The sequence below is a fragment of the Rutilus rutilus genome, assembly GCF_951802725.1.
Source record: "Rutilus rutilus genome assembly, chromosome: 13".
In the NCBI taxonomy this organism is placed as follows: domain Eukaryota; kingdom Metazoa; phylum Chordata; class Actinopteri; order Cypriniformes; family Leuciscidae; genus Rutilus; species Rutilus rutilus.
The window spans coordinates 36,068,126-36,094,040 of NC_140218.1; the positions used below are offsets into that span (position 1 = coordinate 36,068,126).

At 42.6% G+C, this 25,915-nt stretch overlaps 1 protein-coding gene across 1 annotated transcript in view; it reads right to left on the bottom strand.

The window, feature by feature from the left end:
* Window positions 1-4,600: 4,600 nt before the first annotated feature.
* slc9a8 (solute carrier family 9 member 8) overlaps window positions 4,601-25,915 on the bottom strand; it is a 44,040-nt gene continuing 22,725 nt past the window's right edge. The window contains exons 9-16 of the mRNA XM_084427615.1: window positions 14,283-14,415; window positions 10,823-10,928; window positions 10,621-10,737; window positions 10,440-10,522; window positions 10,118-10,229; window positions 9,054-9,274; window positions 5,234-5,380; window positions 4,601-4,926 (exon numbers count right to left, since the gene is read on the bottom strand). Of these exons, the coding sequence (XP_084283741.1) occupies window positions 4,813-4,926; window positions 5,234-5,380; window positions 9,054-9,274; window positions 10,118-10,229; window positions 10,440-10,522; window positions 10,621-10,737; window positions 10,823-10,928; window positions 14,283-14,415 (1,033 nt within the window). The 3' untranslated portion in view covers window positions 4,601-4,812. The remainder of the gene's footprint in view (window positions 4,927-5,233; window positions 5,381-9,053; window positions 9,275-10,117; window positions 10,230-10,439; window positions 10,523-10,620; window positions 10,738-10,822; window positions 10,929-14,282; window positions 14,416-25,915) is intronic.

Genomic DNA, 25,915 nt, shown 5'->3' on the forward strand with positions numbered 1-25,915 from the left:
TTTACTGCATCTCTTATTAGCGCTGTGTAAACAGTGTCGCATGATCACGATCGGCTCGCGCTGCACTGGTCCAAACTGATAAACGGTCCTTCAACCACACAATAACGAGCAGTTTCGTTCCGCTTGCATTACGTTTGCCATTTGATGTTGGGCAATGTTGTGGTCGCGCCGGCGTCTCTTACATTATGAGCGCGCTTGCCACGCGCAACGCGCCTACATTTGAAATAACGAAACAGCGTTACCAGAAAAAGCCTACATTATCATTATCAATAGCTGTTTATGTAATACAATCTGAATCATTCTCGCGATTCGATGCTTCACTGGTTATTTGACGGACATTAGGTCCGTCAGACTGGAGAAATTTTTGCGGTTACGTGACCAGAAATATTTAAGACCTATCGAATCTGAATTTAAGACATTTTAATACTTTTTAAGGCCTTTTATTAGGAAAACTTTATTTAAGACATTTTAAGACTTTTTAAGGACCCGCGGCCACCCTGATAATAATAATAATAATAATAATGATAATATATATATATATATATATATATATATATATAACTATATTTAAAAAAAAGTTATGTTGCCTCTGCTAATCATATCATAATTTCAATTCTTATAGTTTCACAAAAATAGCTTTTATTTCAACTCACTAGGTCTCCTGTCCTGACCCCCTGTAGCTTAATATGTTATGTTTCCTTTTATCTGTAGGCCTACTGTTTACATTTACATGTATTCATTTAGCAGACACTTATCAAAGCCACTTACAACAAGAGAATAACATTCAAATACTGTTCTCATACTGTTCAAATGAGCATATCAAACTTTTTTACCTGGGGCCGTATTCACAAAGAATCTTATAAGAGGATACAAGTAGCTCCTAACTGGTGAATTTAAGAGAAACTCCTAAAAATAATGGGCGTGTCACTCATAACTTAATGTGTTTTACTAAGAGTAATTCACGAAGCATTTTAGCCCTAAAAGTAGCACCTACGTCTGGGACAGCTTAGAGGAAGAAACAAATTAATTTACCTCTTGTCTATACAAACGTGACTTCAGATTTGTTTAAAAAAAACTCTCTTGTCCTTCTCGGTAGCCTACTTCTGTAGCACGTCTTCTCACAAGCAAACACCTGTCACTCATCATCAGGCAGTCACCTGATCTGATATACAGTGGGGAGAACAAGTATTTGATACACTGCCGATTTTGCAGGTTTTCCCACTTACAAAGCATGTAGAGGTCTGTAATTTTTATCATAGGTACTCTTCAACTGTGAGTGATGGAATCTAAAACAAAAATCCAGAAAATCACATTGTATGATTTTTAAATAATTAATTTGCATTTTATTGCATGACATAAGTATTTGATACATCAAAAAAGCACAACTTAATATTTGGTACAGAAACCCTTGTTTGCAATAACAGAGATCATACGTTTCCTGTAGTTCTTGACCAGGTTTGCACACACTGCAGCAGGGACTTTGGCCCACTCCTCCATACAGACCTTCTCCAGATCCTTCAGGTTTCGGGGCTGTTGCTGGGCAATACGGAGTTTCAGCTCCCTCCAAAGATTTTCTATCTAGGCCAAGGCTAGGCCACTCCAGGACCTTGAGATGCTTCTTAGTTGCCCTGGCTGTGTGTTTCGGGTCGTTGTCATGCTGGAAGACCCAGCCACGACCCATCTTCAGTGCTCTTACTGGGGGAAGGAGGTTGTTGGCCAAGATCTTGCGATACATGGCCCCATCCATCCTCCCCTCAATACGGTGCAGTCGTCCTGTCCCCTTTGCAGAAGAGCATCCCAAAGAATGATGTTTCCACCTCCATGCTTCACGGTTGGGATGGTGTTCTTGGGGTTGTACTCATCCTTCTTCTTCCTCCAAACACGGCGAGTGGAGTTTAGACCAAAAAGCTCTATTTTTGTCTCATCAGACCACATGACCTTCTCCCATTCCTCCTCTGGATCATCCAGATGGTCATTGGCAAACTTCAGACGGGCCTGGACATGCGCTGGCTTGAGCATGGGGACCTTGCGTGCGCTGCAGGATTTTTATCCATGACGGCGTAGTGTGTTACTAATGGTTTTCTTTGAGACTGTGGTCCCAGCTCTCTTCAGGTCATTGACCAGGTCCTGCCGTGTAGTTCTGGGCTGATCCCTCACCTTCCTCATGATCATTGATGCCCCACGAGGTGAGATCTTGCATGGTGCCCCAGTCCGAGGGAGATTGACCGTCATCTTGAACTTCTTCCATTTTCTAATAATTGCACCAACAGTGGTTGCCTTCTCACCAAGCTGCTTGCCTATTGTCCTGTAGCCCATCCCAGCCTTGTGCAGGTCTACAATTTTATCCCTGATGTCCTTACACAGCTTTCTGGTCTTGGCCATTGTGGAAAGGTTGGAGTCTGTTTGATTGAGTGTGTGGACAGGTATCTTTTATACAGGTAACGAGTTCAAACAGGTGCAGTTAATACAAGTAATGAGTGGAGAACAGGAGGGCTTCTTAAAGAAAAACTAACAGGTCTGTGAGAGCCGGAATTCTTACTGGTTGGTAGGTGATCAAATACTTATGTCATGCAATAAAATGCAAATTAATTATTTAAAAATCATACAATGTGATTTTCTGGATTTTTCCACAGTTGAAGAGTCCCTATGATAAAAATTACAGACCTCTACATGCTTTGTAAGTAGGAAAACCTGCAAAATCGGCAGCGTATCAAATACTTGTTCTCCCCACTGTACACTTGATATTCAACAATATTACTGATCTGACTGTACTGACGCTGTTGTGTGAGAATTGAACTGAGCTGGATGATGACATAACTGTTGTATAGATGAAATTAACTAATTTAATAATTGATATATCTTTACAATAGAACAAAAACAAAACAAACACAAAAACACTGAACGGACTTCAGCTGAACAACAGTCGAAATGCATCATTTTCCTGTTATGCTGTGAAATGATTTGAAACGATCTGTATTGTATAAAGCGCTATAGAAAATAAAAGTTACTTAAGTTGACTTGACAAACCTATGCCTACATTCCTACATTCCAAAAGTGTTTAATTATCTACATACTGGCTCAATGATCAGTTAAATGCATTGATAAATGATCACTTCAAATCATAAAAAAAAAATAAAAAATATATATATATATATATATATATATATATATATATATAAATAAATATATATATATATATATATATATATATATATATATATATATATATATGTATATATATATATATATATATATATATATATATATATATATATATATATATATATATTATAATAATTATTATTATTATTAATATATATATAAAGTAACAATAATGGAATAAAAGTCCAATTAATAATGTCAAATTAACCATCATTTTAATAATCTTTAGCTTTGCATTAAAGTACACTTTTGATATTTTGACTAAAGCACATGTAAAGTACTGTAGTGTGTTATTAGATATTAACAATCTATAATAAAAATAATGTAAAATATAAATTATTATAAAAAAAGATTCAAAAGAAAACATTTCCTGACCTGAACGTTTGACGTGTGTAATGCACAACTTCCCAGGTGCACTTAAAGGCAGAATAAAAGAAAGCCTGTTCCAGTGTAAAACTCTGATTTAACCTCGTCAGTTTTTAGTCCTGGCTCGTGTCCTCCCAGACTCGAGTCAATCAAAGTGAGCCTTTACTCTATATTGCCGAGATGGCTTTATGTGGCATTTTCATATAATTATGCTCTCATAACCAAAGGCATTTAAATGATCTATGGAAATATAGATACTGAAAACGTTGTATATGACCACCCCCTTGTGTCCAGATAAAATATCACGCTGTAATAGAGAACTGAATGAAAGAGAGGCTGTGAAGGATAGACGTCTCTTCAGTGGGTTGTTCTTAGTGTTTTTGGATTTACTGCAATACAAATATCATTACAAGAGTTTTCAGTAGACAAAAAACTTGAGCTGTGGTAAATAAGTGATTTAGGAGCTTTATAAAGCGTTTTACAGCGGATGCCACTGAAAACACGGTACGTCTATCCTCACAGCTGCTCAGAATAAGGTTTATGTTTGTATAATTATCAAAGAACTTTACATTTTGTCTTCTGTGCATCATAATATATTAGCAAATGAAGAAAGGGATTGGACAGCGTTAAACAACTTCACACAAGTTTTTAATAATCCTTCATTTATTCACATTTGTCTTTACACCACTTTCCCACTGCAGTTATTTATGCACAGGTACGTTCCTTCAGGCACAACTTCATTAGAGATAGTTATAAACTCAATTCAGCTACAAAATACAGTGTCCAGAAATATTATAAAATACCCTTTTACTCCCATTTATAAAGACAACGCAGCAAATAAATACTTAATAAAAAAGAAAAACAGGTTATGTCTGTTAAATTAATTCCAATCACAGAAACATTCATTGATGTCATTTCCCTGTATGTTAAACAAAACCCGCCAAAAGGTAGCGCAAGAATCACATTAGTTATATTACGTTGCTTCAACCTGTAAAATAAATAAAAAAAAATGATAGAAAGGTGTCCAACATTGATGTTTATTTTTCTTCTTCTTAGCCTTCCATCTTTATCCGTTCAGTGTTTTTGCTCCTAGTGCCTAAACTCTACACAAAACAATCCCAAGCTGTCTTGTCCCACATACTCCTGTCCTTTTCCTCATTTAGCCATGAATCACTCCAGTCATGGAGTTGGAGTCCATCACTGAGCGGTACAGTCCGTTTACCTGCTGTGAGAACGGCTCATCTGAGTTCGGACACTTCTCTCTGTTCGCCTCTTATGATCGTCTCAGAGCAGTTCTGCCTCATCGTCCTCATCCTCAGAGCCAGACGGACCCTGACGGACCTCCTCGTACCATTTATTAGTGAGCGTCTTCATCTGGATCCGCCCATGCAGAAGATCCTTAGAGAGGAAGAACAATAGATGACAACCAGTTCTTCAAGTAGACTCCTCACATTATTTAAATCATTTGCTAACTTTCAAATGATGACACACATTCAATATGTTAAATGTGTAAATGTGGCTATGATGCAAGGGGATTCTGGGTGGTTGCCAGGGTGTTGCTATGCAGGTGCTAAGGTGTTCTGAGGACAGTTTGGGCTAGGTGTTCTGGAGTAGTTTATATGCACTGTAGTTGCCCCAGTCAAAAACTTTTTCTTTAAGCCTTATAACTGGAATAATCTGTTAGGAAGGTTATGACCAGTCCAACCTCTTGTGTGAGTCTGCGGGTGAAGAAAGGGTTCAGATATTTGGCATCAAGCCACAGGAAACCCTTCAGATCCTGCCTCTGAAAAATCTGAGCTTCATACTCTTCCTCTGTCAGCTCAGACAAATGCTCAGATTCGATGGTGTTGCCCTGAGAGAGAAAGAGAAAGATATATTGCATTTATGCTATTTACTGAAAGCAAACCTGTGAAGGGAGTCCAGAAGATCCCACAGCGTTCCTGCACACGCAATTGTTGTAATTCGTGGGCTCTCTGTTTAATTTTTAGTACATAAAGTATTGAATGAAAAGTGTTAGAGTAGCTTCATGAAAACATCTGTGCATTTGACAAACATTTCATGTAATCCAGTTCATCTGTGAAAAACTATAGCATGGGTAAACAAGGGGACGGGGCCAAAACAGCCGAGATTTGGGACACTTTCATGTGGGGGAGGGGTTGAAACATGATCAAAATCAAGTTTTTCTGGGGAAAAAACGTGATTTTGATCATGTTTCAACCTCTCCCCCACATGAAAGTGTCCCAAATCTCGGCTGTTTTGGCCCCGTCCCCTTGTAAACCAGCCCCAGCCGCCTGGCTCCAGACCCTCTTGATTTCCTCCTCTTTGTGTGCTATATCCTGTGCTGATTCGTTTAGTCTTCGATCCTGTATAAAGCATGTTGGTAGGTTTGCTAGTCTAGAAAGCATGATTTTTCCCCCAGACCAGTTCAGCGCAAATCCCACCATGTAGCCAATTACACTGGGTAAGTTTAGGGTGTGAGGTGGGGTTAGGGTTTAGTATCTGTTGTAGCATTGTGTAGGCAATCAGCCCTGTGACTGACCAGACCAATGACATCTCGGCTGCGGGGACAGAGTTTGCGCTGAACTGGTTTGGGGATTTTCTGCCTGCCTTTTTTTGAACGTTTTATTGCTATCCTGTTTTTTATTTGCGTTAGTTTTGAGTGCTAAATCTGGACATTAACAAACAAATGTTTAACTATGAAATCTGAAGTTTTATCGTTTCGAAAAGGTCCATTTTACACACAAATTACTCCGAATGTACTTGTTGATAGGGCTGGGAGAAAAAAAAAAAATCGATTCACCCAGCTATCGCAATTTTTTATTTATTTTTTATTCTAAAATTGATTATATAATTCCAGAATCGATAATAATTCAAATTCAATTGCTTTATTTTTGTAATTGCTTGTAGATGAGGTTGACAGAAGTTAGCCAACAGAGGATGAAATGTGTCGTTATCTATGAGTGTTGAGTGTCGTAATGTCACAAGTGGACGCGTGGAAGAGACGTGAGACTGAAAGCACTGAAAGCCCTCGCGCTGCTCATATGCTGAGAGAGAGAAGACAATAGAGCTGCACGATTCATCTTTAAAAGACTGCGATCTCCATTCAAACACACACGCGATCTTTCAATTCGTCTGTCTATTAAACTTTGACAAAATCATATTGCAACATTCAGATCTGTGTTGGCGCTGACCCGGAGAGAGTCGTCACGAAACAGCTTCACAAACAGTCTTTTCAACCTCATAGTATCATTATTTCTGTGATGCAATAGTTAAAATGATCATAGAAGTACTTGGATAAAAGTTTAAAGTTCAAATATGAACACTGATGTCTACGATAGCGATCAAAATCAGCTTTTGATAGAAACTTGGTGCTTAAAATAACGCATTTATCATTACATTGTTTCGCCACTAAGTGGCGACAAGTGACTGTTAAAATATGTATTTGTTATTGAATCATTTGTTCAAGAGAATGTAGTGCTGTTGATGCATGCAAACATGTTGTAGGAGACTCCACAACAACATTAGGAAACTTTAAAATAGCATTATAGGGGCCCTTTAACTTTTCCCGATAAAAAAAAAAAATCATAATACATATCGTAACGGCACCTAAGTATTGTGATAGTATCGAATCGGGAGATAGGTGTATCGTCCCAGCCCTACTTGATGATCTATGGAAATTTCTTGAATAAGGACCATTGTCTTTAAAAAAAAAATGTTTTACTCTTTTCCACGCCATTGACAAAACTTTCCAGCGTCTTGTGTTTTCACTGTTATACGGTAGGGGGCGCTATTACACATCTTCAGAAAGAGTACTGAATCTCCTGATCAAAAAACAGGAGAAGCAGCAGCAGAAACAAGAGGTATCATATGTAAGCAGATGCATATATAAAATAACGCGATCATCAACATCAAAGGTGGGGTAAGCGGTAGGTCATTCGTTTATCATCTGCGCTTTATTTTTCATGAAGCATTATTCTGTTAACTTCTGCTATGATAAAGAAACATCCTCTCTTGGATTGCGTGCGTAACGGAGGCCAGTTAGTCAGAGTCGCGCTGACGACTGCTAGTGAATGCGGTGTTTAGCGTCATTGTTCGTGCACTCGACTGGCTTGCAGGGGTGTCGGGGTTCCAGACCGACTCGGAGCAGGGCTGTTAGGATTGGAGAGTGAGTTTTGGAGGAGGAGCATTGAAGAGAGGGGTGTGTTTGTTTGGGTTGATTTCAAATATCAACATTGTCCAACAGCGTGTTTAAAATACCGCTTACCACCTTTAAAGAGCAAATCAAAACTGCCTAACGTTACCCTGGTCGAGCTACAGGACTGTGAAGCTTTGAAGGTGTTGATGGACTCGATCTACTCCATCTGTGCTTTTATAATCGTTCTGAATCCCATCTGGACGTAATCTTCGACAAAAATTAGATTTTCTTAGCTTTTTGTTTGAAATTTTGCTTTTTTTAATGAAACGTACCGACATTCAAATGTTGATAAAAAAGAATATTGAAGCTAGATATTTTTTTTTTATTATTTTTTTTTAGCTGCAGTCTGTAGCTTTTTTGGGTTAAAAATGATCCATAATAAATGTTTGAGCAAGTACATAACCAGCCAGTGTTCAACACTCTCTGCTTGCCGTAGCTCGATTCAGAACGGTAAGCTTGTAATAATGTTTTTAACTCCAGTGGTACTGGTGGATTTCCGCGGGAAATTCGAGCATGTCTTTGCGTCATTACGTCACATCTGTCCACATAAAGAAGAGTCTCGGCTAGTAGGCGATGAGTGTGAGGATGTTGAGGTGGAGATTTATAGCCTTTTCTCACAGCACTGGATATAATTACACTTATCAATTTGATGGCGGATCCAGAAAGGTTCATACGACAATCACCAACTGGAGATTCACCCGTTGTAAAACGCGAAAGACTTGGGAGAAAAAGAGAGACTGCAACCGGCTCATGCGAAAAACAAGGATAATATTGGAAGGGCATTAAATGTAGTCACGCAGTGCTGATGTTGTTAACATTAACAATTTGAGAACAAAGTATAATTTGCACAGTTTGATGTGATATGAGAAGCGATCGTTAGATTTAATCGCGATTTACTGCAGTGCTTTTTTCTCCTTAGTTGGTCCGAACAAAAGTGGATGTTACTTGTTCAGATGACATTTTGCTCATACTTCCAAAAAGTAGAATCTGTGATTGCGAATGCCAGGATCCACACCGGCGCGGCGACCGACAGCCACACATTCTCCTCAAAACATTGTATTCGTCCGCGCTATGCCGTGCCGAGGCACAACCCACCTCGTTGATAATTCCGTGAATAACTGCAATTGCAGATTTCGAACAGAGATGGCGACAAAGAGGAAAAACTACAGACTGCAGCTTTAAAGCAGAGGGTCTGTCCTTTCTTTGATATATTCATGTTCATGTTCAGATATTCATACAACAAAATATTCTAAGGACCTTTGTGAAAATTATCAAAAATGCCGTTGGCGAAAGAGTTAAAAGAAAATGATAAAAACAGCATTTGTCTCACCATTTTCTGAGTTTTGCTCAGGTTGATATCTTTTTTGTTCTTGCGCCGTGACTGGCTCTCCTCAATGTCCATGATGCGGATGAGGGGCATGGTCCCGCCCCCCAGCAGCAGGATGGTGAAGAGTACGATGACTATGGTGGTGGTGCCGATCAGCTGACGCTTCTCTATGGGCTCCAGACCCAGATGAAGACTGAGGGCGTACGGGATCGCACCCCGCAGACCTGACCACACGAGCACGGAAGACACAGGCTTAGACCGAATGCGGTTTTATGACTATATGGAACGATTGTATTTCTAACAATTTACACATTATGGTAACACTACTGACAAACTACTAAAAAAAACTCAAAAAGAAGGAATAAAATATCTCTATGTCTTATACCTTCATATCAAATTTTACTTCAAGTCCCTCTGTGGTGAAAATCCAGCTTTTAATGTTGTTTATGTGTCTATGTGGTGTTTTTAATATGCTTAAACCATGTGTAAATTCATAAGTCGACACCATTGCTGAGTATTCTCTCCTTAAAACTGCAGTGAACCAAAGACAGTCTCAAAAACACGCTTTGAAATCGCTGGTGTTTCTGACGTCACAAACTACCTTGAAAACCAATCAGATCAACGTGTGATCGTCAACGAGTGGATCTCTGAGCTGAGTGAGAGTGGAGGCGGGGCTCATTTGCATAGTCAGAGAACCGCGCATACTAAATGAGGAAAGGCTGTAGAGCTGCATTTAAAAACTTTTGGAAAGAACAAGTGGAAAAAAATGTTTAAATATGTAATTTTGGCGATCAAAGATGAGTTTTAAGAATAAAATGATTGACCACAGGGGGACTTTAAGATGTCGCTGGATAGAAGATGTTCAGTAAAAAAAGTCCATGTAATTAACGACAGCTGATTTACAAAATGAATGACTTAGGAGGATATTGGTTAAAAATAAAAACGTGAATGTTTGAAGTATAAGCGTTGGCTGCAGTTTAAACAGTTGAAACAGAATGAGGTAAAACTCACTTCTAACCTTCAAATCACAAAGAAACTAAAATGTATAATTTACTGGGTCTTCTTACCACTGAACCACATGATGAACATCATTTTGGGGGTGATTTTATGATCTCTGAAGAAGTTGAGCATGAAGGAGAGGGGGAAGATATTCACAGCCCGACCAACAAGAATCAGAACCTGTGACAGGAAAACACTTAGACTGAACTCTGATGGCATAAACATCATCATCATAAACCTTTTTATTTGTTTATGATAACTCAGTATAGATAAGACTCTACAGAATCAGTGACGTATCACGCCTTCAGCAAGCATTCATGCTCGAACAGATATTGAAGAGCAGAAAGCAGTAATGCAAACAAAGATAACAAGCACTCTGAAGGCACATACAATACACCAGATGACAAAAGACAGCTCGAATTTATGAGGGAAACTGAAGATAGACAGGCCCAGGAACGCAAACACGCATGTTTCTGTGGAATAAAAACAGAAGAGAAGCGTAAAGTTCACGTTTACAGAAGAACTCCTCTATGAAAGCGGTAGGTTTGTGAAAGGCGTGCGAGGAACTGACCGCACATGAAGGCCACGGTTCGAAGAGTCTGCTGCATGAGAATCTGGGTGACGGGCGACAGGTTATGATGAGTGTAATGAGACATGACAATTCCTGAGAACAGAATGGCCATGATCCCTACAAACAGAAAGACATCAATTCTAATGGATTTTTGATACTGAAATCACAACACATTTGATCATGGATCTGTTGTTAAGCTCACCGGAGAGTTTGATGCCCTCAGCAAGACCGTACGGCAGATATGCAAATATAATCATCATCCCAAACTCCAGAGACGGAGTCTTCCTCAGGTCGAAGTGTTTCAGAGACTGCACACTCGCATTCAGAAATATAATCTGACAGGAATTCAGTAGAGTTCTTCAAATAAACAACTTTGTGTAAACAATATAAAAATCAAAAAACGCAAATAAATGTAATATTATAATAATATTTATTTTCTAATATAGGATATTATTCGCTATATGTTTAGCACTATGTACTGACCGACTAAATACAAACATACTAATAGTGTTTATTCTGATCACTTTTCCCGATTATTTTCACCAACTTTCAGATATTATAAATAAACAATGAATACACATATTATAAGCATTATATAATAAAAAAACCTAATTATGTTTATTAATACAATTTATTAATGATAAATGTATTTATTCAACTAATTAAAGGTGCATTGCGCAACTTTTCATGTTAAAAATACCCGTTTTCTAACCCATACATGCTTAAACAATTGCCTGATGGGCTGACTGAGCCCTTCTATGATCACTGCGATTGCCTCTATAATCCTGTACAGTAAAATAAATAAGAGGGATTCGGGTCGGAATCTGAGACTGGGCGTGACGTCATGCGCGTTCACGGCACGCTCATATGTCTGGCAGGTTTGTGTATGCGCCGACGCCGCCATTCTCCGTAGAAAATGGATTCTAAGAGACCGGCTTGTAGTTCATTTCAAACACCAACGCAAACTCCACGTAAGATAAAAAAAAAAGAGAACTTTTGTCTAGTGCAACCAAAAGGTCCAAATTGGAGTCAGACAGGCGTCGGGGTAAGACGAGAGTAAACATAGGGAAGGCTTTCAACAAATGGAGAGATCTCCGGTCTGCTCTAGGGCTCAAACGGGATCCTCAGTTGGCTTTTTTCTTGATAAAAAGGTAAGATATATCCCATTCTCTAATGTCTGATACGGCCAATAATGACAATAAATGACGATCCATAAAATGTGTAATGCTTTAGCGTAAGCTAGATAAATGTACAATCGGAATAGGTTTTACTAACTTACCATTGTCAGTGATCAGGTTCAGAATGATTGTGATATAAAATGCTGATATATAAGTTAGATACTTAGACACAAATTTTGAGCAAATTACTGCTTAATTACGATGTATTGCTATTGGAATATGCTACTTAGCTGACCAATAAAACAGGCTAAACCCCCGCAAATCTTCGGCGGATTAGCCTGTTTGGCTTTTATGGTAACGTCATAGTGCCACTTGATTGTTTATTACCTTGAGACATTTGGGTGTACTTTGTTGACCGACTGTGTATGGTATGGTATCATGATTACAATTTTGAGCTTTTACAAAGTTATAACTTATATTGTTCATGAACGTGTTTCCATAATAATAGTCATAAGTGGATACAGTAAACACATAACACAGTTCAACATGGAGATAGATGGGAATAAAAAACGAAGTTTTCTACTACCCCCATTTTTTCCCTCACACATAAGTGTGTTATTTACTCAATTGCCTTTCCTTTCACATATTTTAAATTACTTGCAGATTTAAAACTTTATTACCTCTGAAGACATTATGATTGTAAACAAAAGATTTGTGCGGCTGATGCTCCTTGGGTTATGACCAGCTCGAGCTCGTGCAAGCGTGCGTGTGCGTGTGGTCCGTGAGCGTGCACACCTCTGGTTGCAGTTTCGCTTGCCGCCAGAGGGGGCGTAGTTCTGCGAAAACTCAGACTCTCGCGCAATGCACCTTTAATAAAAACCACTGTCTCATTAATACAAAAAAAAAAAAATCAATAAAGTGCCCCTATTATGTGTTTTTCGAATATTATCTTTCATGCAGTGTGTAATAGAGCCGGGGGGGAGCAGTTGCCCATTATCATTTAAAGAGACATGCACCGAAATGGGTCGCTGTGAACACAGCTGTTTTTGAGGAGGTAAACAGGTGTTGTTTTACACAACCATTGAGGAACTTTAACCAAAGTATGTTACAAACATTACATGAAGACCCTACAGAATCACACCAACTTGGGCATCCGATGACCCCTTTAAAGGAGAACTCCGGTCAATTTTAACATTGAGCTCATTTTTTTGTACATTTGGAGTGCTGTCAATACAGAGAACAACGACAAAAATCGGTGTTGCCTACACCGTGTTATCCTCGTTTTAAAATTTGCACCCTGTTGACTTCAATGGGGCAAGTTTTAAACCTGCTTTTAGCCTCTTAACATCCTTGATGTGTCATTACAAGTGCACAGGTCATGTGAGTGATTCCTTCAGAGTGAACACGGGTGAAACTGACTGCAGTAGATGTGAAAGAAATGGATGAAAATGATGTTATTTAAGCCAGCGCAAATACCTGTATTTACATCCTGTTTTCGGTCGAAGTCCAAAGTAGTCGATTGTCGAGTTCACGCTAGAGTTTGGTAATCTCTAGGTATGGCGAAGGCTATGTGATGATGTGGGGCTATTTTAATTCCAAAGGCCAAGGGAACTTTATCAGGATGCATAGTATCCTGGATCCATGAAGTAACTGGCCTTTAAAAATAAAAATCTGCCTGCCTCTATGGGAATCTAACATAGGGGTGTACTCACTTATGCACCCTGTATTTTAAGGAGGAACATTTATTTATTTACGATACATTATTCATTCACAAAGAAAATTGGTGTCCTTAAAGGTTGGATTTTTCCCAAAAAAATTAATTAAGGCATTAAGTTCAATTTCCAAAATATGATTTTTTATTCCTCTTTTTAGTCAACTTTAGCATGGGTGTCTAAACTTATACATAACACTGTAAGTGACAAGTCCGTGGAAAAACACTACTCATTCACGTCTGTCAGCAGCCGTGCGCTCAACAGATGAACTCTGCTCCTCTCAGCCATTCGCTGAACAGGGTAGACGCAGCTAGAGAGAGTGACGGCGGGGAGAAAGCAAGACCTCGCGCTCGCAGGACAGAACTGGCAACATTTGGAGGTTACTGAGGTTTGTCCAAAAAGTCACTAGATTTGTCGCTAGTCGCTTTTTGGAAAAAATGTCGCTAAAGGGGTCTGAAAAGTCGCTAAAAATAAGTTGGCAACACTGCGCAGAACCGCCACAACTCTGTCGCCATCATGTAAAGCCCGCCCACCTACTCTATACACGATGTGATTGGCCTGACTAGAGTTTGGTTTTTCCAGCTCGTAAGTCAACGGAGAGTTGCTAGACTACACTGGTTGCAAAATAAATGTTGCTGCCGCTAGGGTGCGTCTAGATTTCTAGGCTAGGTGTGCAATGTATATTATTAGAAATTTAAAGTGTTTTTTTTTATCGTTTTTGTTTTTTTACCTTGGATGCATGTAAACCTATTGTAGGAGACTCCAAAACCAAATTAGGAACCTTTAAAATAGCATAATAGGGGCACTTTAAAACACAAACTCACAAGGATACAATAGCAGAGATGAGACCAGTGAGTGTGCCCAAGGCGGCCGACCCAAAGAACATCTTCAGGAAGTAGCCGAGCGCCTGCATGAAGGTTTCCCAGCCCGTCGAGACATCTGAATCAGCAAAGCCCTCCGCTGTGCTGAAACACCAACAACAACACACACACATCAAGCACTGCTCACATCTGCTAACTCAATAAAGAGTGACAATCAGACCAGAATATGCATTGTTTAATGTTTAAAACCAAGGCCTGCATCATGTACATTCAATACAATATTTAATATTTGCAAGGTACCAGAAAAATAACTAGGATTTTTGTAAATATTTTTAAGGCAAATTATTAACTAAATCATGTGTATCGTATCTGATTATGTCTGTTCATCATGTCCACTGATCTCCTAACCTTAAACTAATAGCTTCAATTTGGTCAGCAGGGGGCAGTAAAGTCATATTCAGATCCCTTATTTATTGTACAGTAAGTGGCCATAAGTGATGTCCAGCCTAGGAAAATTGACATCTTCACCCTTTATTGAAATATTATTTAAAAAAACTGTATAAAGATGTTGTCAGCATATTGCATAGTTGTGCTTGGAGTCAATTGTTTTATTTGTGAAAACATGCCAATATAATTTTTGGCCAGGCTGTCATACAAAGAAATTATGAACACATGCAAAACATGAAACAACCAAACGAAATATTAATTATTTTATTAACTTAATAATTAATATTAAGTTTGGGGTCAGTAAGATTTTTTTTATGTTTTTAAAAGAAGTATCATGCATTTATTTGATTAAAAAACAAAAAAACAAAAAAAAACAGTAATATTCTGAAATATTATGACAATTTAAAATGACTGTTTTCTATTTTAATATATTTTAAACTGTACTTTATTCCTGTGATCAAAGCTGAAATTTCAGCATCATTACTCCAGTCTTCAGTGTCACATGATCCTTCAGAAATCATTCTAATATGATGATTTGATGCTCAAGAAACATTCATTATTATTATCAATGTTGAAAACAGTTGTGTACAATTTTTTTTTCAAAATTATTTGATGAATAGAAAGTTCAAAAGAACCAATGAGGTTCTTTTGAACCTGGGTGTGCTCTTTGATACCAATATTTCATTTGAAAGCCACATTCCTAGCATTTGTAAAACCGCATTCTTCCATCTTAAAAATATTCAGTATCTAAATTGCGACATACACTCACCTAAAGAATTATTAGGAACACCATACTAATACTGTGTTTGACCCCCTTTCTCCTTCAGAACTGCCTTAATTCTACGTGGCATTGATTCAACAAGGTGCTGAAAGCATTCTTTAGAAATGTTGGCCCATATTGATAGGATAGCATCTTGCAGTTGATGGAGATTTGTGGGATGCACATCCAGGGCACGAAGCTCCCGTTCCACCACATCCCAAAGATGCTCTATTGGGTTGAGATCTGGTGACTGTGGGGGCCATTTTAGTAGTGAACTCATTGTCATGTTCAAGAAACCAATTTGAAATGATTCAAGCTTTGTGACATGGTGCATTATCTTGCTGGAAGTAGCCATCAGAGGATGGGTACATGGTGGTCATAAAGGGATGGACATGGTCAGAAACAATGCTCAGGTAGGCCGTGGCATTTAAACGATGCCCAATAGCGTGCCGCACGAGTGCTATTTTTAGACCGCAAGGCCGCGTGACGTCAGCAACGTAAACCGGAAGGGGGTCAACATAGAAGCGCGCTTGCTTATGATTCATGCTAGTACTGCTTGTTTTCTGCCGGTTATCCCTCAAATAAGAACATGCAGAGTAACGTACTCGGTTACTAACGTAACCTCGGTTCTCTCTAGTAGAGGGAACGAGTACTGCGTCTTAGCTAAGACGCTGCGGGAAAAGTCTCTTTTCACGAATATTGAAGCAAAAAATTATCCTTAATTTTAATATTTGTAAAACGCATTTGCAGCAGTATGCAGCCATAGGCAAGACGGCTCGTTTGCTCATTGGCTGTTCTACTAGCAAATGCATAAGCCTATCGAGCGCAGGCTGATGCAACATCAGACCAATGAGGCCACTTCCCGCCGACGCGGGCGTGGCCTAGCCCTATAAAGGTAGCTCGAAAAGGCTGACTCACTTGATTTATTTCATCGAAGAAGCGAACCAAAGTGAATCGTACGCACGGCAAGGAACGCAGTACTCGTTCCCTCTACTAGAGAGAACCGAGGTTACGTTAGTAACCGAGTACGTTCTCTTACGAGAGTTCTCTCGTACTGCGTCTTAGCTAAGACGCTGCGGGAACCCAATGTAAGACGCCGTGCGTGCAGGGATTAACAACCATAAACCTGGAGGCGAACCCAGGATTTACAGTGCACAATCACCAAAGGGACTCACAGAGAGTCCTAGAACAGGAGGAGGAACTCTCCGTTCTGATATGTGGCTGCATCCGCAGACGCAATATATGACATCACTTAGACAAGACACCCTTGACTAAAGTGGGAATATGGGTCTTACGTAATACTGCCCGTAAGATAGTAGTAACGCACTGCGCTTGTATTCTCAGTGTTCAATTACACCGATAACAGCTTAGCCTGCAAAGCGGGAACCTCAAGGTTATAAAACCTGATAAATGTAGACGGCGAGGCCCAGCCTGCCGCCATACAAATATCCTGTAAAGATATCCCACTAGACCAGGCCCACGAAGAGGCAACGCCTCTCGTGGAGTGCGCTCTGACACCCAGTGGGCACTGAAGACCTCTGGAGGTGTATGCTAACGCTATGGCGTCAACTATCCATCTGGATAGGCTTTGTTTCGAAACAGCCATTCCCTTGGAACGTCCACTGAACGAGACAAATAGTTGCTCAGTCTGTCTAAAGACAGCAGAGCGAGACACATAGGCTCTTAAAGCCCTGACAGGGCAGAGAGAGCTCAAGTCTCCTTCCTCTTCTAACACCGGCAGGGCGGACAGGGATATAACCTGAGCCCGAAACGGCGTGTTGAGGGATTTCGGCACATAGCCGTGCCTAGGTTTGAGTATGACTCTCGAGTCATTAGGCCCAAACTCCGGACACGACGGGCTCACCGAGAGCACGTGCAGGTCCCCTATGCGCTTCACTGAAGCAAGGGCCAGCAAAAACACTGTCTTAAATGACAGATGTTTGAGACTAATCGTCTGGATGGGCTCGAAAGGGGAACCTTTCATGGTCTCCAGAACCGTAGAGAGGTCCCAAACAGGAACCGACGGGGGTCTGGGAGGGTTCAGTCTCCTAGCTCCCCTGAGGAAGCGGATGACCAAATCGTTCCTTCCTATCGACTGACCGAGCGTTGTCTCAGTGAACGCTGCGATAGCCGCCACATATACTTTGAGCGTGGATGGGGCTCTGCCCTGATCCAACAGCTCTTGAAGGAAGGAGAGAACCTCCGTTACCTCACAGTCGAGGGGTGAGCATCCCCGAGCCACACACCAACTGGAGAATACCGACCACTTTGAGGCATAGAGCCGTCGAGTCGACAGTGCTCTAGCCTGAGTGATAGTATTTAGCACTCCTACTGAGAAATCAGCGGGTAACCGTTGAGAGCCCACACGTGTAGGGCCCACAACTTTGGTTGAGGGTGCCAAATCGAGCCCCTGGCCTGCGAGAGAAGGTCCCTTCTCAATGGCACCGGCCATGGGGCAGTGTCTGCTAACTGCATCAGCTCTGGAAACCAAGGTTGGTTCCTCCAGAGTGGTGCTACAAGCAGCACTGAGCATTTCGTTTCCCTCACTCGTTCTATCACCTCTGGAAGGAGGGAGACGGGGGGAAAGGCATAGAGCGGGCAGCGCGGCCACCTCTGGGACAGCGCGCTTTCGCTCTTGGAAAAGAACGCGGGGCAGTGAGCGTTTTCGCTGGACGCGAAGAGGTCCACTTCCGCTCTGCCAAATCTCTCCCACAGCAGCTGGACTGTTTGTGGGTGTAGAGACCATTCGCCCGCGGGAATGTTGTTCCTGGACAGCCTGTCTGGACCCACATTCTGTATCCCAGGCACATGAGCTGCTTTCAGCGAGCGCAAGTTGTGCTGAGCCCATACCAGGAGGCGTTCCGCCAACCTGTACAGATCTCGGGATCTGAGACCGCCCTGGCGATTTATGTAGGACACCACAGACATGTTGTCCGAACGGACTAAGACGTGATGGCCCTTGATATGGGGACGAAAACGTATCAGCGCGTTTTCTACTGCCAGCATTTCCAGACAGTTGATGTGTCGGAGCTTCTCCCGTTCTGACCACAGGCCATATAACGGTCTGCCCTCGAGCAGCGCTCCCCATCCCGAGGTGGAGGCGTCCGTAGACACCACTCTCACTCTCGAGGAAGTCCCCAGGCTTGCACCTGTTTGGTACCAGCCGTTCACTGTCCAAGGTTCTAGAGCTGTAACACAGCTCTGGTTGACCTTGAAGCGCAGTCGACCAGAAGTCCACGCTCTGCGTGGTACCCGCGCTTTCAGCCAGAACTGTAGGGGGCGCATGCGGAGCAGGCCCAGCTGAAGAACTGGCGATGCTGAGGCCATGAGACCTAGCATCTTCTGAAACGTCTTGAGCGGGAAGGACGCGTCGCAGCGGAGAGATCTCGCTGCGCGCTGAATGCCGAGCGCGCGCTGTGACGACAGCCGCGCCGTCATAGACTGTGAGTCCAGAACTATGCCCAAAACGAAATCGTTTGACTGGGGTTCAGTGAACTCTTCGTCCAATTGACTCTGAGACCGAGTTTCTCGAGGTGATCAAGTAACATGGTCCTGTGCTCCACGAGCTCTGATCGTGAATGAGCCAGAATCAGCCAGTCGTCCAAATAGTTCAGCACTCGCATGCCTCTGAGTCTGAGAGGGGCGAGCGCTGCGTCCATGCACTTCGTAAATGTGCGAGGTGCCAGGGACAGACCGAATGGCAGGACTGTATACTATGCGCGAGGATTTTCCTGGTCGTAAGCATTCTGAAACTGCGTTTCACTAATGCTTTGTTCAGCTGTCTCAGATCCAGTATGGGTCTGCAGCCCCCGTCTTTTTTGGGAACCAGAAAGTATCTGCTGTACAGCCCCCGTTCGCTTTGAGCATGAGATACAGGCTCTAAGCCCCTTTGCTCATCAGTTTTGAAATTTCGGCTCGGAGTAGGTGTGCTACTTCCGAATTCACCGTAGTTTCGACACGCGCCGTAAGCGGGGAGGGCGTCGATAAAACTGTAGCGAGTAGCCTCTCTTTATAATGCTTAGCACCCATTCCGAAACCCCTGGAAGCGCTGCCCATGCATCTGCATGGATGGCTAAGGGTTGGATGCGAAGCGCACTCTGTTGGCTGAGCAACGGAGGCGCTTCGATGTGCTGTAACACAGGCGTTATGTCTGTGGCATTCGAGGCGTGGGGCGCGCTGATGACAGCGGGCAGAGCGCTCGTCCTCGACCCCGCTATGGCGCTTAGCCGAGTGAGGGAGGACCACGCGCTTGCTGGCTGCAAAAATGCACCTCTGCAGTCGCCCTCAGGGGAGTGACAGAGCGAAGCATTAGCGGCATAATTATATGCGGCCAGACCGGGAATCGAACCACAGTCGTCCGTGCGAAAAACCTAACACTCCACCACTGAGCCACAGGGGAATACAGGTTTTTGCATGCGTTGAGCGTCAACATTCTTCAGCGTTTGCTAGCAGGCGTACGCTTGCTGCAAATGACATTTCCAGTCGCCGACAGGGAACTGGGAAATGTAAGAGAAAAGAGGCCAGTACACAACGAACACACTTTTCTCCTTTCGCCGGTGAATGACGCGCAGAGGCAGGGTAGTTTTTCTTGTAACGTAAAGAAAAACTAACCCCGACCGTCCGCTTTCAGGAGGAGCAGCCTCGGAGAAGGATGCCAGGTGAGTCCTCAGAGTCACCATAGACAATTGGCTCGGAGTGGGGGCAGTCGCCGCCAGCGAGCGCGAGAGCTGCGAGATCCTCTAGGAAAGGGAGGGCGTCTTGAAAAAGACGCGAGCTCTTTTACGAGTGTGTGTCGCGGGGCGAACACACACACACACACAGAGGAACAGAAAAGGATATGAGCGCCGGAAAGCGCAGCAGGTACGGCAGTGGAAGGCGGCGAAGGCCAGCGACTTCAGATGGCTCGTCCCGCTGATGTGCTTGCACTCAGACGACGCTTGCTTCTATCCGAGATCCAGCGATGTGAGAGGTTCGCTGAAGAGATGAAAAATCAAGTGAGTCAGCCTTTTCGAGCTACCTTTATAGGGCTAGGCCACGCCCGCGTCGGCGGGAAGTGGCCTCATTGGTCTGATGTTGCATCAGCCTGCGCTCGATAGGCTTATGCATTTGCTAGTAGAACAGCCAATGAGCAAACGAGCCGTCTTGCCTATGGCTGCATACTGCTGCAAATGCGTTTTACAAATATTAAAATTAAGGATAATTTTTTGCTTCAATATTCGTGAAAAGAGACTTTTCCCGCAGCGTCTTAGCTAAGACGCAGTACGAGAGAACTCTCGTAAGAGAAACACTGCTGCTATGGAACTTGCAGAAACGACTCCAGACACTATGACCGTCCACATATGAAGGATGTATTCTTTATTCGTTTCCCGAAGCCAAAAACCCAGAGGGATAAATGTGAACGATGGGTCAACTTGTGCGGACGTCCAAAAGACCAGTTCAATGCATTAAAACATTATTTTGAATGAATGAACAACTCTCTCTCTCTCTCTCTCTATATATATATATATATATATATATATATATATATATATATATATATATAGTTAACGTTACTTGTAGGTGCTACTACTGCCTTGAATGACATGTATTTATCATAAAAGTCATATGTAGGCCTACTTTCTTAAAATACTCTTATTTAAATATGTAAGACATGTTCAGCCTCTACCTTTTTCTAGCAAGCCTGGTCATGCTACAGGTAGGTCCTAGATCTGACAGATTTAAGGAAACAGCCTTAGGGGGGAGGGTAACATAATTGAGAGAATTTAGATTTGATATTAATTAAAAATTAAGTGTTGTTGGTTGTGACCAAGTAGCATTAGCGATCGCTAAACAAAAAATAAATACATTAATAATAATAATATAAATGACCCCCAACAACTGTCAGACGTAAGACAACCAGAGGACATAGTATATATGACAGACAGGACATAGGGTGGTAAAAGATAGCTTGTTGAAACTGCAAAATGTCACTGTCAGTGGCGTAAGGCGATGTTTTTTGGGGGAGAAATTCTGTCGATAACAATCTACCTCTGGATCAGGTCGGCTTTTTTTCCCGTCTTTTTCAGCCCTCTACACTCAAGCCATCTCTTCAATTGAATATTTGTATGTTCTTCTACTTCTATACCAGTGAATTTGGCACCGGGGACATCATTCTCGGACAGAGTTAACAGGTTTAGCTCAGTAGACATCTCGTCCGTAAACTGTTTACATGCGTCTAGCATGAGTGACACGCGCGAGTTTGACCCCCCTAGCAACCGTCGCTAGCTTAATGAATATTAATGAGAAAAGGTGACGTATATCGTGCGGTACGCTATTGGCACTAAGGGGCCTAAAGTGTGCCAAGAAAACATCCCCCACACCATTACACCACCACCACCAGCCTGCACAGTGGTAACAAGGCATGATGGATCCATGTTCTCATTCGGTTTACACCAAATTCTGACTCTACCATCTGAATGTCTCAACAGAAATCGAGACTCAGACCAGGCAACATTTTTCCAGTCTTCAACTGTCCAATTTTGGTGAGCTTGTGCAAATTGTAGCCTCTTTTTCCTATTTGCAGTGGAGATGAGTGGTACCCGGTGGGGTCTTCTGCTGTTGTAGCCCATCTGCCTCAAGGTTGTGCGTGTTGTGGCTTCACAAATGCGTTGCTGCATACCTCGGTTGTAACGAGTGGTTATTTCAGTCAAAGTTGCTCTTCTATCAGCTTGAATCAGTCGGCCCATTCTCCACTGACCTCTAGCATCAACAAGGCATTTTCGCCCACAGGACTGCCGCATACTGGATGTTTTTCCCTTTTCACACCATTCTTTGCAAACCCTAGAAATGGTTGTGCGTGAAAATCCCAGTAACTGAGCAGATTGTGAAATACTCAGACCGGCCCGTCTGGCACCAACAACCATGCCACGCTCAAAATTGCTTAAATCACCTTTCTTTCCCATTCTGGCATTCAGTTTGGAGTTCAGGAGATTGTCTTGACCAGGACCACACCCCTAAATGCATTGAAGCAACTGCCATGTGATTGGTTGATTAGATAATTGCATTAATGAGAAATTGAACAGGTGTTCCTAATAATCCTTTAGGTGAGTGTATGCTCTCAATGACAAATGCGGAATAGTTAGTTCATGCGTTCATGACCTCAAGGCTAGATTATTGTAATGCTCTACTGGGTGGTTGCCCTGCACGCTTAATAAACAAACTACAGCTGGTCCAAAACACAGCAGCTCGAGTTCTTACCAGAACCAGGAAGTATGACCATATTAGCCCGGTTCTGTTAACACTGCATTGGCTCCCTATTAAACAATCGCATACATTTTTAAATATTGCTGATTACTTACAAAGCACTGAATGGTTTAGCTCCGCAGTACTTGAGCGAGCTCTCAACGCATTATAGTCCTTCACGTCTATTGCGATCTCAAAATTCCGGCCAGTTGATAATACCTAGAATATCAAAATCGACTGCTGGCGGAAGATCCTTTTCCTATTAAGCACCAAAACTCTGGAACAATCTTCCTAACATTGTCCGGGAAGCAGACACACTCTGTCAGTTCAAAGCTAGACAAAACCACATCTCTTTGACCTAGCATTCACGTAACACATTATAGACTTCTATAATTCAATGTTAGGCTGCATAGATCAGGTCAGCCGGAACCGGGAACACTTCCCATAAATCCTGATGTACTCATTACATCATAAGAAGAATGGTGTCTACGCTAATATTAGTCTCTCTGTTTATCCCGAGGTTTACCGCAGTCCGCCGGATCCAGGCCGTATCCAGATCTGATGAAGGACCTGCGTCTGAATGCGACGACAGCGCAGTCCTGAAGTGTCAACTAGTCTCTCCCCTGTGAAGGCCTCCTTCCCTTCCCTTTCCCGATACGCAGAAGCGATTAAAAATTCTGTATTATGCAGGCCAGACCAGTAATTTGGTGAGGACAATTTGTAAAGAAAGACACATATTTACTCAAACGCATAATATGCATGTGACTAAACGCATAATATGCATGTGCAAAACTTGCACCTTGTTGGAACCTATTTCAATGTTTGCGTTCTGGAGCCACCAAACACTGTTGTTGTGCAAATGAAGGGCCAGGACACATTAAAAGTTTTCTGTTAAAACGGTGTCGTGTCTAAGTTAATTACTAATGAACACGGAAGTGCAACGGAACTTTGCAACGGAAGTGAATCAATAAAAACTAACTTTAGCTGGACAATAACTTTATTATAGAGCTGATGTAAAGCTGAAACAATCTCTGTTACTTTAATTTCCTATTATCACTGTAAAGCTGCTTTGAAACAATCTATATTCTTAAAAGCACTATATAAATGAAGGTGACTTGACTTTATTTTGATGCTACCCAACAGACATTCTGCTGACTATAAGTAACTTTGCAACTGCATGTCAACTTATTCTACTGACACCTATCCCTAACCTCACAGTCTACTACAGTCTACTGATACTCTCACGAGAGTTAGTTGACATGTAGTTGCAAAGTCTAAAGTCTAAAGTTGAACATTGTAATAAAGTTTAACTCACAAGTGTTCGACTGTTCTTGTTATTTACTGTATATGTAAACCTGGTCCCCTATCAGTCGGTCACTCTCGACGTACGTCAGGACCGGTGAATAGGAATCTTGCTAGAGAGGCCAATCTACTTCGAGTGAAACTAAACGAGCCAGTGCTCATTGGCGTGCAATCATTTGCATTGGTGCGGGCGATACAGTGCGGCAGCATGGTCGACATCTTCTCTTTATCTTTTTTTTTTTTTTTTGAGCAAAAACAGCTGGTAAGCAGCTGGTGTTTTTGCAGCTGGTAAGGGGACCTTGCAGGCATTTTCGGTCGACGAATCGTGCCTAGAGTTCGGGCTGGGTGACAACCATGTTGTACTGAGACCCCGGCCTGGCTATGTACCCAAGGTTCCTACCACTCCCTTCAGGGACCAGGTAGTGAACCTGCAAGCGCTGCCCCTGGAGGAGGCAGACCCAGCCCTGGCTTTGCTCTGTCCCGTTCGCGCTCTGCGTCTGTACGTGGACAGAACTCAAAGTCTCAGACCAGCTCTTTGTCTGTTACGGAGGCCAGCAGAAGGGAAAGGCTGTTTCCAAGCAGAGGATGGCCCACTGGCTAGTGGATGTCATTGCCTTGGCTTACCAAGCACAAGGCGTACCCTCCCCGCTCAGGTTGCATGCTCACTCCACGAGAGGTGTTGCATCCTCCTGGGCACTGGCACATGGCTCCTCGCTAACAGATATCTGTAGAGCTGCGGGCTGAGCGACACCTAACACGTTCGCTAGATATTATAGCCTTTGTGTAGAGCCGGTCTCCTCCCATGTTCTCACCCTAAACGGGTAGAAGCACTGAGGGGCCAGGCTCTGTCAGCTTGCTGCACCCTACTGTGCACCCTTATTGCTCCAGAGTGAAAAACCTGTTGAGTCCTCCAAACACCCTCGGCCCGGACATGGCGGAGCGTCCAGCGCCAGGCCCTTATCCTTTGAACCGGGTCTGGGCTGGGTCCCATATGTGTGACCGTGGTGTTTCTTCCACGGCTGCTCCTAAACGGAAGCTTATGTCTTTCCCTTGGGCTAAGTCACACAGCATTTCATTTGCAGTACAACCTTCGGGTTAGTACATATGTATATCTCCACATAACTTCAGGGAAGAATGAGGTTTCCGCAGCGTTCTCCTTCCTAACAGAAAGGGCACGATTTCCCAGTGTTATCCAATAATCTCACTGTATGGGTTATCATGGAACAACAGTGACAGATACACTCGGTGTAAGCCCTCTCCTATCGTCCTTCCAGGCGAGAAGGGGCAAGAGACTCGCACAGGGCGCTGGATGGTGTCAGCAGCTGTGGCGCTTTGGTAGCGGTCACGACCGACTGATAGGGAACATCTTGGTAAAGTATGGTAACCCTCGTTCCCTGGAGGAGGGAACGGAGACGTACGTCCCGTCGCCACATCTGCTGCGACCAGCCGGGGCAGCCAGTTCATCAGCTCGGCTCCTCAGCAAAAAACTGAAGTGCAATCGCACCTGCGACTCATTATATACCCGCGCTGCGTGGCTGAACAGCTGATGCAAATGATTGCACGCCAATGTGCATTGGCTCGTTTAGTGTCACTCGAAGTAGATTGGCCTCTCTAGCGAGATTCCTATTCATCGGTCACGACGTGCGTCTCTGTTCCCCTCCTTCAGGGAACGAGGGTTACCATACGTAACCGAGACGTTTTATTTAGAAGAATGTATTTTTGTGCGCAGAAAACCATTACAAATTAACAGTAGCCAGGAAATGACAGCTTTGCAACCAGGTGTAAAACTACACCCAAAGAAGAATTACTGCTTTCTAGGAAACACACAAACAGCTGACAACAGCAACTCCGTACACTCGTCAATTATGAATGAGATCATTTTACCACCCTACACTCCAGAGACAGTCGTAGTAC